This window comes from Hibiscus syriacus, unplaced genomic scaffold (assembly GCF_006381635.1).
Source record: "Hibiscus syriacus cultivar Baekdansim isolate YM2019G1 unplaced genomic scaffold, ASM638163v2 tig00110500_pilon, whole genome shotgun sequence".
NCBI classification, from domain to species: Eukaryota; Viridiplantae; Streptophyta; class Magnoliopsida; order Malvales; family Malvaceae; genus Hibiscus; species Hibiscus syriacus.
In genome coordinates, this window is record NW_024062762.1 from 2,692,994 (window position 1) to 2,713,965 (window position 20,972).

The 20,972-nt window shown below is 35.9% G+C and overlaps 1 protein-coding gene across 1 annotated transcript; it reads left to right on the forward strand.

Annotated features, from left to right (window-relative positions):
• Nucleotides 1-244: 244 nt before the first annotated feature.
• On the forward strand, nucleotides 245-17,989 carry LOC120129500 (ubiquitin carboxyl-terminal hydrolase 5-like). The gene is given in 16 exon segments (XM_039146976.1): nucleotides 245-497; nucleotides 500-563; nucleotides 665-839; nucleotides 842-936; nucleotides 2,067-2,211; nucleotides 2,318-2,377; nucleotides 2,479-2,574; nucleotides 3,844-4,260; nucleotides 5,781-5,921; nucleotides 6,006-6,176; nucleotides 9,294-9,551; nucleotides 9,640-9,788; nucleotides 10,202-10,515; nucleotides 10,518-10,734; nucleotides 16,893-17,166; nucleotides 17,611-17,989. Coding segments are annotated over 16 exon segments (2,823 nt in total). The 5' UTR covers nucleotides 245-430; the 3' UTR covers nucleotides 17,791-17,989.
• The last annotated feature ends 2,983 nt before the right edge of the window (nucleotides 17,990-20,972 follow it).

Here is a 20,972-nt window from a genome sequence, read left to right on the forward strand (position 1 = left end):
TACTAAAATGGATCAAAATTGATAGTTTACATACTAAATGCGTAATTTACTCAAAATAAAAAATACAATTCATTAAAAAAACAAAAACAAAAAATTCAAATTTCAAAAATTAAATCGGCCCAAAGTTGTATTCCTTTCTTCGACACGATGGCTTGAAGCTTATTCAACAGGTTTTGTTGGACCGGTCCAGATATTCGTCACAGATGCATAAAGAACATCTTTAAAGCAAACAAATAGCAAAAAGAACGAAAAGGGCAGAAAAAAAAACCCCGCTATATATTCGAAGTTCAGGCGGTTTTTAAGCTTAGGGGAAAAAATACAAGTTCTCCAGCTTAGAAGTGAACTCAGGTTTGTCCAACTGTCTGAAATTTGAAATTTTTCGCTGAATAATTGGAGATCTGCTGTGGAAATAGATAAACACCAGACACTGATGACGGCGGTGGCCACTGTGGCGGCGGCTAAGGAGTTGAGTCCCGAGGAAGAGAGGGTTTTGATTAGACATTGCCCTTTACCGCTGAAGCTAACACCAAAGAAGGCGATCCCTTCTTTCTCATCACTCAAAAGTTACTATCCTTTTGTCTTTTCAACTCAATTCCCGTTTTGTGACTTCTTTTTTAAGCTATTTCTACTATTTTTTTAACTCTTCTTTTTTCCTGAAAAATAGATGGTGGCAGAACTGGATTGATTATGTGAACCAGGATCAGCAGCTTAATAACAACAACAACAATGAAGGGAGCTCTTCTTTGGCTGGGAATTCGGATTCGAATGGTTCGTGTATCTCGAAAAGGCCTTTGGGAATTGATAATTCTGATTTGATATCCGATGGGCTGGCTGAGGATGCGAACCCGAGGATAGTGTTGAGATTCATGATACTTTATTAGAAGGCCGTGACTATGTTTTGCTACCTCAACAAGTTTGGAACCAACTTTTTTCATGGTTAGATATGATTTATTTGAAATATCTTTGGGTTCTGTTAAGAATTACTTGCATGTGAAATCTTTTGGTAAATTTGTGTAGGTAACTTGTTTCAAGTTAAGATATGAAGTAATACGATATTGAAATCCTTGTTAATAAGTAAATGTTCATTGGCAAAGTATTTGGACAGGCTTGAGGAATTTTTAGACTGAACTGTAGGTGTAGGAGATGATCATCTTTTTGCTAATTGAAATCAGTACTAAGCTAGACAATTCACTGGGATTGTGTTAAATGTATGAACTCCACTTTGGAGTTGTTATGCTCAACTGCTTTACAAGATAATGATCCTTTTATGGATTCATATCAGCTTCAGCATTAAGCTAAGAAAATTTCTCTATGATGGACAATTGGACTCCCTAGCTTTGGCAACTAAGGTGAAGGTTCATTATGCACTGGTTGTAGCCATAATTTTTATTTTTTATCACAAGTTACCTACGTACAAGAAATTTCTGAAGTGTACATCATTTATGGAATTCCAGTATGTTCTTTCGTACTAGAGAAATTGTTAGTATTCTTCTATATCGGGGGTTTCGAACCTATGGCCCAACACAATTTCGTACATCACACATCCACTTATTTTTGTAATTTTATATTTGTACATTTTGTTAATGTGAATCTCTGTGCTGCATACATGTTGTTAGAGAATCTAAGCATAGGATTGATCTTGATGTCAACTGAGGATAAATTTTTCCTTAAACCGCTGATTAATTGTATGTTTTAGGCCTGTTTGTTGTGTGAATGTCAGTTTTTTTTATACAGGGTTAATAATTAAGACGATGCATAAAATCGAAAAGCGTCTCAACTATCATTCTTTCCATTCTTTTGAATATGGACAACTTGATGTCACAAAATTGATCTCTCATTGAAACTTTTTGATTGTATATGCTATTACTGTATATGTATATTTCACTTGTAAAGGGCATAATTGTAGAAATAAATCTATTTTACACTGTAGTTGGCAGTTTTCATCATAAAAGGTCTAATACAGTGTTGTATCCTTTTTGTCCTAAGGTGAGAGAGATTCTAAATTATAAGTCTGTACTGTACATTTTGTGATGTATTGAGGAATCAATTAAGACTTTTGCATTCAGGTATGGAGGGGGTCCTGCATTGTCGCGAAAAGTAATTAATTCTGGTCTTTCTCAGACAGAGTTTGCCGTGGAGGTTTATCCACTGCGTTTGCAACTTCTTGTGACACCCAAAGGTGATTGCTCAACTATAAGAATAAGTAAGAAGGTAAAATTTGAAACTTAATTATGAGGCATCTTTTATTTCAGCTGTGCTGCTCTCATTGTACTTATTTATAATAACTGATTTCTGAAGATTGAACTATTTTGAACAGGAAACAATAGGTGAGCTTCACCGGCGAGCATGCGAGATTTTTCATCTCAACATGGAACAAGTAATTTCAGATGCAAGATTATATCCTTCTCTTTTCTGTTCTCTTCAAATTCCTTTTTTCATTTCAAGTCATTTAATGTTTTTGTTTTCTTATATTTTCAGGTTTGTATCTGGGATTACTATGGTCATCGCAAGCATGCTTTGATGAATGACATGGATAAAACTCTTGATGATGTCAACATACAGATGGATCAGGACGTGGGTCCTTTTTGCTGCACCACTTATTTATCATTTTAAAACTAATGTGTCTGTTATGAAGAACCCAGTTAACCATCTGAAATTGGGTCCTGCATTTGATGATTCTTCCCATTGTACAATTGTAAAATGGATAAAATTTTGAGAAAAAATGTTTCATATATTTATTAATATGTTAGTTAAGATTTCTGTCAACTATGCTAAGAGCAAGAAGAAATCGTTTCAAAATCTTAGATTATCCTGCATATTACTACCCTTTAATGACACAGTATTATTTCTGAATCTGTGGGACAAGCATTCCTTTGCCATCTGTTGCCACTTGCTATATTTGTCTTTAGAAACTTTAGTCAAAATTTTCTTTATGTGAAATTTAGGTATTTAGATTGCAGTCAATGCAGGTGATGCTAGGAACATAAACTGAATTATTAAGTTTATCCTTGTCTTCGGGTTTTCTGGCTGATATTCTGTATGGTTGGTTAAGCTGGTCGATGGTTCTCAATGTGTACATACAGATAATTGAGAATCCTTAGTTGTTTCAATTAAGAGGCAAGTGAAGGAGAAAGTCTATTCTATTTTAGGTTATATTCAATCATTTTCTTGTATTAATTGTAGACCCTCCTCCGTCATCAGAGCATTGGATGTCTACTTACCAGGGAACCTGATTGCAAAAGCTTAGTAGGATTAATTTCTCTCTATAGTATGGAATAGATGGAAGGGAACTACAATAAGGATGTTTTAGGATGAATATGAATACCATGGTTGTACATCTTTTTTAGCTGCATTGAACTTAGAACCATAGACCACCATTATCCAGATCTTTACAATGAGGAGTTTAAAATTTCTTAGAATTGTTCAATAATTTTTGTCATTGTATCTCTAATATCAAGGATTTCTTTATGTGACCATTTCTGCTATGGTGTTTGTCTACATCCAAAGGTGGATAGCCTCCATTCTTGGTGTCCAGTGTCCACTATGTACTAGTTATTATCTACTTAAGATATGTCATATAGTTTTCAATGGTATAGAATCAAGTAATTATGTGTTAGTTATTTATTATAGGAAAGTGTCTTTTAACTTGACCATTAAAACATTTTCTTTTCTCTATATCCATGCAGAAATAATATGTATGCTCATACTTCTTTGACACATAAATATGCAGATACATATTGGATAGAGTAAGAAACGGATGTGCATTTGCGAATGGTTCTTGTTTTAGCATTATTACCCTTTTTTTGTTCTAACCTATTATTTTCTTGTCATAAATTTAAATAGGTTCTGGTGGAGGTCCTTAACAATGTTAATGATTCAGCATTAAGTGGTGGAACAAGTTGTCCAGACAATGGATTTGCAGATAAGGAAGCCACTTCTGCTCTTCTAGAGCCATCTAAATCAGGCTTATCAATCGCAGGAGGTCTGTCTGCGAATAAGATTGCATCCAGAAGTTATACTGCAGAGCAATTACAAAATCAAACCTTAGGTTATCATAGTAAAGAATCAGAAAACAATCTTGGGAACAGTGGTGTTATTACTAGGGGGGCTTTTGGTGGTTTAACTGGGCTGCTGAATCTAGGGAATACCTGCTTCATGAATAGTGCTATACAGTGTCTCGTTCATACACCAGAGTTCACTAGATACTTTCGGGAAGACTATCATCAAGAAATAAATTGGCAAAACCCTTTGGGCATGGTTGTAAGTTTCTAACCCTAAAAAATAGATGTGGCATGAGTAATCCTTTCATCGTTATGATTCTATGGAGACGTTCTAGTGTGTGACGTGTGAATACTATAGTATAATGCAGTGTTTCCTCCCCTTGATAAATTTTTGTGTATTATTATTTTTTATTTGGTACAATTATATATTGCGGATTGGCACTTTCAAACACACTGCTGGAATCTAATGTAAAACATGTCAAAAATTGGTTTAGTAAACACTTGTAAAACACTAAACTTCATTCATACTTGTTCAGTACTTGTACGAATGAGATGAGAATATTCTAATGGAATGACTATTTGGTGCCATACATTTATGTTTACCAGTTTATATGTTCTAATTATCTGCATAGTTTCTTTATGATCTGTGTTTAATATAGTTAAATGCACACACTCTTGTCAGAGTGTCTATGTTAGCATATAGAGCCATGTGCATTATCTAGATTGGTAGAAGTTTCAGAGTATTGACACGTGTGTCAATGCCATAAACTTTGCCATAGTACTTTATTGGTTGGTGTATTGCGTGTATATTTGCATAATATTTGTAGGTTGCTGTGGTCCAATTCTTTTAGCAATGCTAGCATTTTTCGTATGAGGACTGTGGTTCTAAATTGGATTCAATTCAGTCAAAGGCGTAACTTACTAAGAATGTGTAAAATGGACAAAAATGCATTTAAACATACACATAGTAATATAAGCTCAATGAGTTTGCGTGTTTATGTGCTTGCTATATCTATTAAGCTTAATTAAAATGCCCATTGATTTTTCTATTGTCTAATTGTAATTTGTCATAAAGATCAAGCATTATCCCAAGACATTATTGGTCTCTAGCCCTAGCTCTAGTTTTCCTTCATTTCCTACATGGGTATTCTTTCATGTCTTTCTTTTTGTAGTTTGATTCTGACGTTCTAGAAAATGCACTTAGTTTGCTGCTGAGAGGTGCCTTTTCCTATTCAATTGGTTGCTCTTTGCATGTAAGGCTTGTACCTTTCTATTGATCATGACACTTATTGTTGATTATTGAGTGAACCATGCTTGATTCTGTGGTTTATTCTAATGTGGTTATTTCTGGTTGATAATGATCAGTTTGTGCTGAAATGAACATGGCACATCTTTGTAGGCAATTAACCCAACTGATCAATACTATTTCTTTGTATACTGCTTGCAGAGATAGTGTGTGGTAGCTTTTGAAGTGTTATTCTAAGATTAAAATATGATTATCTTTGTTTTATGAACTCTTTTCCTTTTATGGGCTATCCACTGAAAAGAAGATCGATTGTAATTTTTTATGAAAATGCATACTTTTTTATTATTCCGCTCTTTATCACATAGGATAGAAGGTAGTATTTAGGTATGATAGTGGAATATTGGTGCACTATCATTTTGCAGATGTGTTTAAACCTTGGTGTTACTGGACTTTTTGTTATTCAAATCTCATGCATTATTGTAAGAGTTTAACTTGGTTGAATAACTAACATGTTAAGGTGTGTTCTTGTGTAGGGGGAGCTTGCTCTGGCTTTTGGTGAGTTGCTGAGAAAACTGTGGGCACCTGGGCGAACGCCAGTTGCCCCTCGGCCTTTTAAAGCAAAGCTTGCTCGTTTTGCACCACAATTTAGTGGATACAATCAACATGACTCCCAGGTTGTATTTGACATTAAGATCTTGCCAGACCATGCTTTGCCTATAGTACTTCAAGCTTTTCAGTTTAATGTTATTTTTCCCCAGGAGCTTTTAGCATTTCTGCTTGATGGTCTTCATGAAGATCTGAATCGTGTCAAACACAAACCGTATATAAACTCCAGAGATGCAGATGGCCGTCCAGATGAAGAAGTTGCTGATGAGTATTGGGCAAATCATATTGCTCGTAATGATTCGATAATTGTTGATGTGTGCCAGGTAAGAAACATGTCTTCTACATTTTAATGTTGAGCTGCCTAACAGTTGTGGTGGTGTCTTGCATGTTAATAGTAAATTTCATAACTTGGACGATTAACTGGAGATTTAAGACAACATTTTCTTTAGTATTTACATAGTTTCCCTTGAAGAGGATGTATAATGATTCGAGATGGAATTTGTGTCGAGGACATTCTGAACTGTACTTTTAATCTCTTTATTGGGAATGTTTAGTTGTAAAGCTTATTGGCATTGACATCCTGCTAAACTTCTGGTAAAAGTAACTTAGAAGAATTGGAGGTTTCCCCCAACAAAATTGACTTCAAGATAAGAATTCTAAAATGAAACATGTGAATGGTATATTATAGTGAGCCTTATTATTTCTCTTAAATTTTATAAGATGGTTATTATTTGCTTGATAAATGTAAGAGCTAAAAACCTTCCAATCCCACAACGCCTCTAACCCAATCAACAACCCCATAGAATGATCGTAAATTTTTTCTTATTTATACCTTGAAAGTGCTGAAGTTTAGTGTTCAAATGCAGTTCTTAAGCTTTGAAGAAATGGAATTGATAAAACCAAACCTTCTAGATTGTTTTTTATTGAAAATGATATTTCTTTTTATGCCAGTTTACAAGAATGTCTACATTTTTTTCTTTGTCCTGTATCTAAATATCTAATAGTTTATGTGGTTCATGACTTCATTTATAGTATATTTACTTCCAGAGCACTGATGATGTGTAACATTGAATCATTTAGAAGACCAGAAGAACAGTTATCAAGGTTGCACGTATTAAATGTATACTGATTTCAAATTTATCATTGCAATGCTTACATGCATTCTGAAGTTCCAACATTAAAGAATGGTGCAAGTTACCCCCAAAAAAAAACCCAAGTTGATGTGCGATAGCTTGGTATTAGGGAGTGAGGTCTGTTTTTAGGGTTACTTGAGGATAATCAGGTGAGCAATTCCCTGAATAATTAGGGTTCACACTGATTTGAAGCTAAGTAAAGAAATCTAGGATCTAGATAGCCACTTAGAGTGCCTCTCAATGTTTCATTTTTAAGAATGATATCATTTCCAATTAGGAATTCAAAATTCGAAATGCAATTACCTGGTTTGACTTAAAAATAGGAAAAATCAGAGAATGCTACAGTTGAAGTTCGTCTTCTCGACTCAAATTTCTCAAATGCTTCATTTTTCAATCAACAATGTATTATGGGATATGACCAAAAAGAAAGGAATACACAGAGAGAAACTAACAAATTGCTGGGTTTCAACATCCTATTACATTTTAGGTCACCATCAATTTTCATTATTGATGCTGCCTTCTTTGCTATCTATCAACTTGTGTAACACTAAATTTTTTACCTCTCTTTCTATCCATTATGTCTGGTGATGTTTCTAGTAAATCTTGTCCTATCTCTATCTCTATCTCTTTTCTCTCCTGGTTTGCTTTTCTACGCCACCTTCCCTTTTCTTGCAGATTTGCAATCTTAAGCAATGCTTTTCTGTTTATCTTAATTTTTTGATCAAAAGAGTTTTGAACTTTTGGCTTGACCAAAGCTAAAGTGTGGAGGCTAGAGAAATAGATGTCGTGGGAGAGGATGATTTGGTGGATGTATTATGTGCAATGTTGTAAAAACGGGACCATTTCAACTGCAAACCAGGGTTCAACAGTTCAACTGCAAACCAGGGTTCAACAGTTCAACTGCAAACCAGGGTTCAACAGTTCAACTGCAATACCTAACCTGATATTTTAAGAACTGTTACGATGAATCGAAATTTGGGTAGAAAACTGCCTGAACCGGATATTTTTTATTTGTCTGCTTGCTTCGAACAATCTCTCTCTTTCCCTCTCACTGCTGTTATCGTCATCAATACACATCTTCTCAACTGTCAAAAAGTGGAGATGAAGCAACAACATATCTGAAGAAAAGAATTTGAAAGATGTTGGGTTTGGATTCCTAGAAGAGAAGATTTAAAATATTTCAAAGAAAAAATGAAAAATGTTTTGAGAGGAAAGGATCGGGAAGAGAAGGAGATTTGAAATATTTGAAAGAAGAAAAATGAAACATGATTTAAAGAGAAAAGTGAGTTAAGGGTAAAGGGTCTGGAAGAGAAGATGATTTGAAATATTTGAAACAATAAAAGCCCAAACTTTTTGTGGGAGATTATTGGAGAAAGGCTGATGTCATTTTAGTATGGAAAGAGACAAGTCGAGACTGGGGAAGATTTTTTACCTTTTATTATTTCAAATTTGAACTGCCAGTTCAACCGGAAACCAGAGATCTGACCGGTTGGATGTTTGGTCTAGTTTTTACAACATTAATGATATGTAGTTGAATGGGGATGGGATTCTATAGTGGTCTTAGCAGTGATTGCAGTTTTATTTTAGAAGACCACGAGATTGGAAAAATGATGAAGCATATTAAAAATTATTTGCATGACTGTGATTTAAATGCTGAATTTTTTGTTGCTTAATTTTAAAATACTATGGATGTCATATACTGAATGCTTTTATGCGGAAACAACCTTGGGTTTTAGTTATGATGTCAGATCTAACTTCTTAGGGAAGTTGCAGAAAATTGAATAAACGGAAGAAAAGAGAAATTCTAGGCTGCAAACTTTATGTTTCCTTGCAATTTACACTGAAAGTTTATTGCTTCATACAATTACAAGAACCCCAGTGCTGGAAATCCCCAACTAGAAGTTGTCTCGCAATGGAAATACTACAGTGATGCATTGACCCCTAGTGCTTATGGTCCACTAAGGACTTTAGTAGATAAGACTTCAATTTTAATAGACATGATTGCGTATTTATCTTCTATAAAATATTAAGGGTTTTTGTTTCTTTTCTGATAGAGTGACTTTTTATTGATCATAATTGTTGTTCCATCTGCTATTACTTTGTTACTGATTTTACATTAATGTTTAGTAAGAATGGGTGAATGCCATAAAAGCTATGTGAATTCTTTCCTATTCAACTCAATAAATTTTCTAGTCTTATGGTTATCATATTTAAAAAGAATAAGCTAAACATCTATAAAATGTATTGTAGTATTCATTGTTATCGTCATTATGATGCATCTAATCAATTGTCTACTCCATTGTGTAGGGTCAATATAAATCAACACTTGTTTGTCCAGTGTGCAATAAAGTTTCTGTAACATTTGATCCCTTCATGTACCTCTCCTTGCCATTGCAATTCACCACCACTCGGTCTATGACAATATCAATTTTTGCTTATGATGGAAGTGCTTTGCCATCAACATGCACTGTCACTGTTCCAAAGCAGGGGCGTTACAGGGACCTGATCCAAGCAGCTAGCAATGCTTGTTCCTTGAAGCAGACTGAGGAGATTAAGCTTGTCGAGGCATGTGCTGTTTAACGTTTTGATTTTCTGTCATGGATTTGTACATGTGTTAAAATTTTCCTAAGCTGCTTGAAATGATTTCTTGCAGGTACGGAATCATTTGATTCATAGGTTTTTAGATGATTCTCTTATGTCATTGTCCACAATCAAAGATGATGACCATCTTGCTGCATACAAGATTCAAAAGTCAGCAAAGAGCAATGTTTTGGTTCAGTTGATACATCGCCGTCAAGAACAGTATGTACCATTTGCTTAGTCTCATACTAATCTTTACATAACAATGTTTGAATGCAAGCATGGCACCATAAGGTTTACCCTGAGCTTCCACTTGAACTTGAAGTTCATTTATTTAGTTATTTTCACTGCTGGATTGACATCTTTGGCAGTTGACTTCAATGCTATTATGGCTGTAGCTTCTTTTCCTATTTAAATAGATTTATCATGCCTGATTAGATTTGTTATTCAACGGTTCTCTTTCTCTCTCTAACACATGCACACATGATAATTTTGCATTGAATTAAATAATTCTAGACTAATTACATGATGAGAGTTGCTATGCTGCTGCTTTAAAATTAACTCTTTGTGAAGCTTAAAGAGTTCCTTTGTATTGAGTTGTTTCTAAAGTGATAATTCATTTTATTTTTGTATAGAGAATCTAGTGATGCTCAAAGATGGAAACCTTTTGGAACTCCTCTTGTTTCATCTCTTTCATGTGATGACGTGATTAGAAGTGGTGATATCCAGACAATTGTACAGACGATGCTTACTCCGTTGCTGAAAGAGGGTATAGAGCATTCCGATGGTTCAGATCCAAATGCCTCAGGCATGTCAACGGATCCATTTGATCATGGTTCTGGTGAAGCCGATACTAACTGTGCATCAACTTCTACAAATAAGGTCTTACTGAAACTGCCACTACAGTTGATCGATGAAAGTAAGACATGTATTGACCTGTCTTCTGGAGACGAGAAAATATTAATGTGTCAGCCATGTCACCTATAGTAGTGTATCTTGATTGGTCATCAAAGCTTTTGGAGAAGTATAATATAAATTATCTGGAAAACTTGCCTGAAGTGTTTAAATTTGGGCCTATTACCAAGAAAGCTCGTACTGAACCTCTTTCTTTGTATTCCTGCCTGGAGGCTTTTTTACGAGAGGAGCCATTGGTGCCAGAGGATATGTGGTTAGTTTCTCTCTTTCACGTAGTGAAGTGTTCTTGTCTCATTGTTTGTTTACATTAATGAATACTTTGTGCACAAATGACTTGGACTTGTGCCTTTTTCATGATCCTTTGGTGTTTAGTCTTTATCCTTACCAGTTTGTTCAATTATGGGTTCCTAAGTGGCTATAGGTACTAGTTAAAGACTATTTAACTACCATTTTAGTAAATTCTTTGTAGTGTCGTCAAGGTGTGAGCACAGGGGCTAGCACCTTTTTTGCACAAATTAGCTCACAAATTAGAATTTATCATATATCTTATATGTTACACACATTAGCTCACGCATATACACTTGGGCTAGCACCTTTTTTGCACTATACGACTTTACTCGAGGCAAATATATAAGGGTGTAGTGACCAGAGTGCACCGCACTCCCTTGCCAACATTAATCTTTGTGATAAGTACATAATCTATAACTTTTACCAAAGTTAGTGTCGAGAATATCTAAATTAAATATTAGATAGGATCAGTTTTAATTAGATAGAATCAGTTTTTATTCTATTAGTTATTAGATAGGATCATTTTTAATTAGATAGAATCAGTTTTTTATTCTATTAGTTATTAGATATGATCATTTTTAATTAGATAAAATCATTTTTATTCTGTTGCTAATTTTATGCATCTTTTTATGTAAAGTTGTTACATTGTAAACTCTATTTAAGTCAGCCATATTCAGCAGAAATAAAACACGATTTATTCGGAACAAGTTTTTCCGTCTTTATGGTGTCAGAGCCAAAATGGCCAAACCCTACGATGATACCTCTGGTATCGACTCTATGAGTTTTACTCGCTCACCTTCAATCACCCTAAACACTGAATCCTTCCAAAACATATCCATCACTTCTCACAAGTTGAATGGAAATAATTTCTTAAAGTGGTCACAATCTGTGAAACTGTTTATTCGTGGCCGTGGAAAATTCGGCTATCTCTCAGGTACCACTACGAAACCTGCCGAAGAAGATGAAGAATCTGAAAGATGGGAGGCAGAAAACTCGATGATTATGTCTTGGCTCATAAATTCCATGGATCCGAGTGTAGGGAGAACTTATCTCTTCCTACCTACTGCTCATGACATTTGGAATGCCGTGAACGAGACCTATTCTGATCTCGGGAACGCAGGACAATGGTTTGAACTAAAAACTCGGTTATGGAGGCTAAAACAAGGAGAAAAAACTGTCACTCAATACTATACTGAACTCAAGACCTTGTGGCAAGAGGTTAACATGTTCAGCGACTACGAATGGAGTTGTGCTAAGGATAGGGCTCTATTCCAGAAGATGGTGGAAAAAGAACGCGTCTTCGAATTCCTTGTCGGCCTTAACAAGGAATTGGATGAAGTCAGAGGGCGCATTCTTGGTCGTGAACCACTACCAAGCACAAGAGAAGTCTTCTCCGAAGTCAGACGAGAGGAGAGCCGGCGGACAGTCATGCTTGGAGGCCACTCACCAAATCCCACCGAGTCTTCTGCCTTGTTCTCGGGTCAGCCACCACGTCGCAACGATCGTCGGAACGACAGAGATCGGCCAATCTGCGAGCACTGCAACAAGCCGGGACACACTAAAGCCAAGTGTTGGAAGCTACACGGGAAGCCAACCGAGAATTTTTTCAGCCAATCGAAATTCTCGTAATGCAAAGGGATTCCATGCCTCATCTGAAGATGCTTCTGAAGAGCAGAAACCTGCCTCAGAACTGTCTGCCTTCAGCAAAGAACAGCTAGAGCAATTGTATCAACTAATGAGTTCTCATTCCATATCCAACACTCCTAACCCATCATCTTATATTGCCTCTTCATCATTAGCCCAGAAAGATACATATCCTACAGCTTTCATAACCGGTTCTAAATCAAACCCTTGGATCATAGATTCAGGGGCAACAGATCACATGACCGGTAATTCCTCCATATTCTCATCTTATTTTTCCTTTATCTGGTAATCTGAAGGTAAAAATTGCTGATGGCTCCCTAACCTCTATAGCTGGAAAAGGCTCTATCATTATTTCTCCATCTCTCACATTACTAAATGTCCTACATGTCCCAAAGCTCTCTTGCAATCTCATCTCTGTTAATCGTATTATTCATGATTGCAAATGCATTGCTACAATAACATTTGCTGGATTTGAATTTCAGGACCCTTGTTCGGGGAAGATGATTGGCAATGCTAAGGAGGTTGATGGACTCTATCACTTGGTCACGGACAATCCTTCAGATAAACAAGTTCAGAAACCGAGATGCTTTACTACCTTGTCTTGTGAGAATGAAATAATGTTGTGGCATTATAGGTTAGGCCATCCTAGTTTTAATTACTTGAAATATTTGTTTCCAAATCTTTTAAAAAAAAAAAGACGATTTTTCTTTTCAGTGTGAAGCTTGTGAATTGGCAAAATATCATAGATTTGTTTATCCATCTTTAAAGTATATGCCATCAAAACCTTTTTCTCTTGTGCATAGTGATATTTGGGGCCCTTCACGAGTAAAAACAGTCTCAGGATCTAGATGGTTCATCACATTCATTGATGATCACACTAGAGTCACGTGGATTTATTTACTAAAAGAAAAATCCGAGGCAGCAAGTGTTTTCAAAAATTTTCACTCACTGATCAATACTCAGTTTCAAGCAAATATTCAAGTTCTTAGAACCGATAATGGTCGAGAATATTTTAATGCAATCTTAGGTGATTTTTTGAAACAAAAAGGAATTATTCATCACAGTTCTTGCGTTGATACTCTCCAACAAAATGGAGTTGCTGAAAGAAAAAAATAGGCTTTTATTAGAGGTGATTAGGGCTTTACTGTTTGCTATGAATGTTCCTAATCGTTTTTTGGAATGAAGCACTCTTAACAGCGTCTTATTTGATAAATCGAATGCCTACAAGAGTTCTTAATTATATTACTCCTTTGCAAGCTCTAAAGAATATGTTTCCTGAAAATAGATCTTTCACTGATTTAACACATAAAATTTTTGGTTGCATTGTTTTTGTTCATATACACGGCCAAAATAGAGGAAAACTCGATCCCCGAGCACATAAATGCATATTTCTAGGTTTTTCACCAACACAAAAAGGGTATAAATGCTTTGATCCTAAATCTGGGAAGTATTATGTGAGTATAGATGTCACGTTTTTTTGAAAAACAACATTTTTTTGACAAAAACTCTCTTCCAGGGGAGAATGACTCTGAAATGAGTTTTTGGGAACAAACATCCTTGCCAAAATCGGTTGTAAATAGCTTAGTGGAACCAATTCATATTTCCGTAACTAATCCTAGGATTTCACAACCTATAAATTCACAACCTCCTGAGACTCAGGTAGAAACCAACTTGGAACCACCTATTGAACTTCGTGTTTATTCTAGACGGATGACTCGACCAAGTAATGTTCCACCGGCCCCCAAGGTATGCCAACCATCGGACTCTACTATGGTCCAAGGTACGACTTCTCTTTCTCCTATTTCTTCTCCAAATTTAGAGCCTTCTACAGAATTCTTTGAACCCATAGCCTTGCGCAAAGGTGTTAGATCATGTACCACAAAACATCCAATATCCAATTTCTTATCTTATAATAAACTCTCTCCAGATTTCAAAGCTTTTTCCACCAGGATTATGGATGATGCACTACCTAAGTCGATACATGAAGCTCTAGAAGTTCCGAGATGGAGAGAGGCAGTTTTTGAGGAGTTAAAGGCCCTGAAGAAGAATGACACGTGGGATCTAACTCCTTTACCTGAGGGGAAACGATCTGTAGGCAGCAAGTGGGTGTTCACCATCAAATACCATGCAGATGGCTCGGTCGAGAGATACAAGGCAAGACTCGTAGCAAGAGGCTTCACTCAGACATACGGCCTTGACTACGAGGAGACCTTCGCACCTGTGGCCAAACTAAACACCGTACGTGTCCTACTCTCACTAGCCGCCAATCTGGATTGAACTCTCAGACAGTTTGATGTGAAGAATGCGTTTCTAAACGGTGAGCTAGAGGAAGAGGTGTTTATGGAAGTTCCTCCAGGCTTTGATGAATTGAAGAAGGATGGCAGGGTCTGCAAGCTAAAGAAATCCATTTATGGATTGAAACAATCTCCGAGAGCCTGGTTCGAGAGATTCACGAGAGCTGTGAAACAACATGGTTACACTCAGGCCCAGTCTGATCATACTATGTTCTACAAACACAATAATGGTAAAATTGCTATTTTAATTGTGTATGTAGATGACATTGTTATGACAGGAGATGACACAGTAGAGTTAGAGTCGTTGAAGAACTTATCCAACCAGTTTGAAGTCAAGGATCTAGGACAACTCAAATATTTCCTTGGAATGGAGGTGGCTAGATCCTCAAAAGGTATAATTATCTCGCAAAGGAAATATGTCCTCGATATCTTGAAAGAGACCGGATTACTCGGATGTAAACCAGTGGCGACTCCTATTGATCCGAATCAAAAACTCGAAAAAGAAGATGATGCTGAGCCTGCGGACAAGAATCGGTATCAGAAGCTGGTGGGGAAACTGATTTATTTGGCTCATACGAGACCAGATATTGCATTTGCTGTGAGCTTGGTTAGTCAGTTTATGCATTGTCCCTCAGAAAAACACTCCAAGGCTGTTTACCGGATTCTTCATTACTTGAAAGGTAGTTCTGGTAAAGGAATCATGTTTTCGAAGAATGGAAGTCGAAGAGTGGAGATCTTCACTGATGCTGATTGGGGCGGAAGTTCTACAGACAGAAGATCTACTACCGGTTATTGCTCCTTTGTCTGGGGCAACTTAGTTACTTGGAGGAGCAAGAAGCAACCAGTTGTCTCTAGAAGCAGTGCGGAGGCCGAGTTCAGAGCCATGGCGCAAGGAGTATGTGAGTTGTTATGGCTTAGGAGGATCTTGGAGGAGCTGAAAGTTGAAGGAGATAAACCGATGAAGTTGTATTGCGACAACAAATCGGCAATCAGTATTGCTCAGAATCCTGTACAGCATGACAGGACCAAACATGTCGAAATAGATCGACATTTCATCAAGGAGAGGCTGGAAAATGGCGATATCTGCATACCGTTTGTTCCATCAGAGCAGCTCGCCGATATTCTCACCAAGGGACTGTTTACTACGATGTTCGAAGGATTTTTGTCCAAGATGGGAATGATCGATATCTATTCTCCAGCTTGAGGGGGGGTGTCGAGAATATCTAAATTAAATATTAGATAGGATCAGTTTTAATTAGATAGAATCAGTTTTTATTCTATTAGTTATTAGATAGGATCATTTTTAATTAGATAGAATCAGTTTTTTATTCTATTAGTTATTAGATAAGATCATTTTTAATTAGATAAAATCATTTTTATTCTGTTGCTAATTTTATGTATCTTTTTATGTAAAGTTGTTACATTGTAAACTCTATTTAAGTCAGCCATATTCAGCAGAAATAAAACACGATTTATTCGGAACAAGTTTTTCCGTCTTTAGTTAGTTTTTCTTTTATTCTACTGATATTTTTTTTCTCTTTTCTTAAATGCATCTTTTTTTTTGATAGAATTCTTAAATGCATCTTAACCAATGCCACTAGGCACGGGTTAACTTATTTTTCTTCTTAAGTTTAATTATAGAAAAAAATACTTCTTACTTTCCAAAAGAAACACAACATTTTCTCCATCAAGTTTTCTCAAGGGTGCAAGGCCACACAAGGCGCTAGGACCTTTATACTGCCTCAAGCAGAAGGCGCTAGCCTGAAGTAAAGCGCAATATGTAAATGTGAGTTCTTGTATGTGTTGTGCGTGTATAAAGCTTAAGGCTTATAATAAACTCTAAAGTTTGGGCATGTTTATATAAAAACATGCAATTTCCTTGCTAGTCAATATGCATGATTCCCTTAAAGGGCCTGAATTGAATTATTAAATTTTGAGAGGCTCAAAAATGCAACGTCTCCATTTTAGCACATCTTACGACTTTGAAAGCTTGGAATGTTTTCAGATTACTAGATTCATATTTACTTCTTGGTAACCGTTAACGCCATAGTTAAAATGACTTGAGCAATTACTTATTGTTTTCTTGACAGTTTTAACAATTTTCTGTGCTAAATTTGTGTTTAAGAAAAAATGAAAAAGTTCTATTTCGTCAACATTGTGAATTATCAGTTTTTTCTTGGTGTAGGTACTGCCCGCAATGCAAGGAACAACGACAAGCAAGTAAAAAGCTTGATTTATGGAGGCTTCCTGAAGTTCTAGTCATTCATCTAAAAAGATTCTCGTACAGCCGGGCAATGAAGCATAAAGTAGAAACTTTTGTCAACTTCCCTATTCACGATTTTAACCTAACAAATTATGTAGCTGACAAGAGAAGTTCCCGTTCTCAGCTCTACGAACTCTATGCCTTAACCAACCATTATGGTGGCATGGGCAGTGGCCACTACACCGCACACATCAAAGTAAGTTAGAACCATCTATGTCCTACCGAAATCGAATATGCACATTGTTACGTATTTATTTTCTAGGGCTGGGGACTTGGACATGAATGCTGCATCTGTTTCAATTTTTATGACTTTTCAGTCAAGACCAGTTATTTTCCTTATCTTTCTTCTGGCTCATCTTTCATCACGTTCGGGTCCTTTTAAATGGACCTTAGATTTCTATTGGGACGCAGATTTTATATAGTTTTGACTTGGGTGCGTCGGATAGGATATTTGTCCGTTTTAGGTGTGTTCAATCTTTTCTAGTTTTTCATGTATTTGGAGGATCCTTATGGGTCATATAATTAAAGAAGAGAAATGAAAAGTCGGAACAACATAGCCCCGATAGTTACAAATGGCTTGTATTGATGCATTAGATATGCATCTCATCATACTGTTTTCGGCTGATTTTGTTCTTTGCAGCTTCTAGACGAGAATAGGTGGTACAACTTTGACGACAGCCATATATCACCAATAAACGAAGAAGATGTAAAGTCGGCTGCTGCGTATGTTCTGTTCTATCGAAGGGCAAAGTCTGATACCTCAGGCAGTGGTGTTGCAGGGTCTCGTAGAGACCGTGACAAAACATCTTATAAGCATTGAAGTGCAGGTACTTGCTTTAAAGCTATTCGCTGCCATGCATGCAAGTTCAAGACTGTAGAGTGCTAATCCACAGGTAGTTGTGAGATTTGTCTCTACAAAATATTTAGTGATTCGCTCCATGTGCTGCTTAACATTCGCTAACCTATTGCCTGGACAAAACATTGTGTCGAGAGTTATATTAGATCGAAAATTAGACACTCGAATTTCGTTCGATCATTGTCTAGTTGAAACTATGAGCATCTTAACACCCGGCTCGAGTGGCTGGCAGCCAAATCGAGTATTTTTCAATATTTGTTTTTATTATTTTTAGTAATGGAAAATCGCAATTTGAATATGAACTGGAATAATTGTGTAAAGGGTAACATGAGATATCTTTGCTCCCAATCTATATGAGAAAAACTCAAATTATGCTTGGCATATCTAGTCAAAACTCGAGCTTTTTTTTTTATATAAAAAATTTGGGTAAATATATATATTTTAATATTTGAACTTGGTTTAAAGTTGCTATTCAGTTCAAATATTTTTAGGTTCAATTAGGTACTTGTATTTGAATTTAAGGTTCAATTTGGTTTTTGGTTTAAGGGTAAATTTTGTTAATGTAGTAGATCAAATGTATCATTTTCGCCTTTTATCATATTTTTGCATCAATTTAGCCTTTAAAGGTATTTAATTGTATCATTCTATGTCATTCTTCTAACTTAAAGCTCTAAATTATAAATCCCAAGTGTTTAGAGGTAATAGGGTTATGGTTTAGTGTTTAAGATTATAATCTAGGGTTTAAAGTTAGGGGTAGAGTTATGAAATGATGCAATTGAGTAACTTCAAGGGTTAAATTGATGCGAAAATACAATAGAGACGAAAATAATAAATTGAGTTTATTACATGGGCAAAAGTTATCATTTTGTCTCGTTTTTTTGTCTAGCTAGGAATTTAAACTTGATTTTTAAGTTCAAATTATACTTAAATTTGGTTGAATGATTTAAGTAAGCCATTTAAAATAACAAGTTCAAAGGTATAATTGGGTAAAAAAAAGCTTTAGGCACCATTTTTTTTAAATGAACAATAGAGCAAAAAACCTTAGTCTGTAACCAACGAAAAAACTCTTTAGTACTTAAAATGTTTAACATATATATCAAAGGTAAAATAGTATTTTAACAATTTAATACTTGCAATATCGTGGTATAAGTTTAGGTTGCGAAAAGCAAAAATAGTAAGTCCTCAAGTCATTTATTTGTCTAATAAAATTATTTATTAAAAAAATAATAGTACCGCGCACTAAAACTACTTGTTATGATGTGTAAATAAAAAGATGTCCTCTACGGTCCATATTAAAGCTTCGCCAAAAGCTTTAATTTAAAACATTAAGAAAATCTTGAGTGGGAACACCATCAGATTAGCTGGAATTGCTCGGTTCGTTACTGCATGGGGCTGTTAACCACAAGGCCAGAGGTTCAAGGCCCTCCTCCTCTGTTAGCTCATTTGGTTAGAGCATCATGCTAATAAGGCGAAGGTGTTTGAAACCTGCATGGGCCATTTGTATTATTATTATTTCTTTTTTACATTTTTTCCAAACTCACATTACTCGGTTTCTTTTTCCTGAACAGGGAGGCCAACCCAAGGCAAAATGATTCAAACTAACGAAGCATGTAGGAGTGAAGCAACAATTAGAGTTCATGAGCTAGGACAAATGGTGTCGGCTGCAGCAATTAAGTTAAAGAAACTGCCAATCAAGTTCAACTACGGCTTGCTGGAGGAACTGTCGTTGTATAACAATACACCCACAGATAGTTCAGAGGAACGTTTTTGTATAACAATACATGGACCTATGGCTATAGGTGATTAATGAACAACATGACTACTTCACGATGGAGTTTCATCGTTGGTTTGTTATCAAGGTGTGCAATCATCATCTTCTTCTTCTCCGGTGATGGTACATGCTAGTAAATTTTCTGTAGAGAGTTTGTTGGTTCTTCGTGCGACTAAATGTCCGAGCTGGGTTCAGTGGTTAAAACCAACTCCATCGACTTGTTTACTATTTTAAGTTATGACAAATCTAAATTTCTAAATTATATAACTATTTACGAGAAATTTCTTTCCATACGTGAATATTAATCATTAAATATAAGTTCTGTTGTAGGTTTTCAGTTTCTTTAAACGGTGTTACTAGATCATGGATTTGACCAACATGACATTGAAACTATATTTGGTCATCGGGAAAGGCTGGCTTTTCACCTATCACGCGTATGCAATGGGTAGAATGGAGGCTATATGGGCTGTGTTTTACTCTTAGGATTAAAGGTGGGTTACCTGTTAGGGTAAGAGAAAGATAATACTTTTATTTTTTGCTTTATAAAGAATGGATAGCCCGTTTGGATCAAGGATTTTATCATTCCCAGTAGGCATATTTTTTTCCTGATTAAGGATACCCATGTTTGGTTGGGTAAGATTCTCAAGTGAGTGTAATATTTCAATACCAACAGTAAATTTTGGTGTTTTATTCCTGAGAATGTTATTCCCACATGTGTGTTAGGTATTATTTTATTCCCGTGCTAAGGGCTATAATACCATTCTTTTCCCCGTGAGCTTGCCTCTGCGCGATATCTTCTTCTCCCCCGTGAGCTTGCCTCTGCGAAAAATTCATTGTTTTCCCAGTGAGATTCTCCTGGTAAGATTTCTTCTCCACTCCCTTTCTTTTATTTTCCCAGCAATGAGAGAAACTTTACCTTGCCTCTGCGATATCTTTTTCTCCCTGCTAGCTTTCGTCTTGTGAAACCACCATTAGTCATTCTATCAAACTCGACTCCGAGCCCGTGAGTTATTGTTATCATTGTTGTTATATTTACAATTTTTTACTTGTTTATTTTTTCTAGAAAAATAGTTTCGTGTAAGGGTTTATCTTAATCTAGTACTGTTTGGTCTAACCTATTTTTCTAGGAAAATGCTTTCGGGTTAGGGTTCTTAAGGTTTTGGTTGCTTTTTGATTGTAAATTAGTGTAGTCGATTTAAGTTAACATCGATTGATAGTTTCCTTATAGTTATAGTTGCTGTTTTACTTGGATCCATTATTCCAGAATTTGGTGCAACACTTCTCATTTAGATTTTGAAATTGAAGAGACTGACGATAATCACTAGTAGCTGGTAATTTTTTAAAAACCTAGTTAGATATAGATCATCCGACAGTA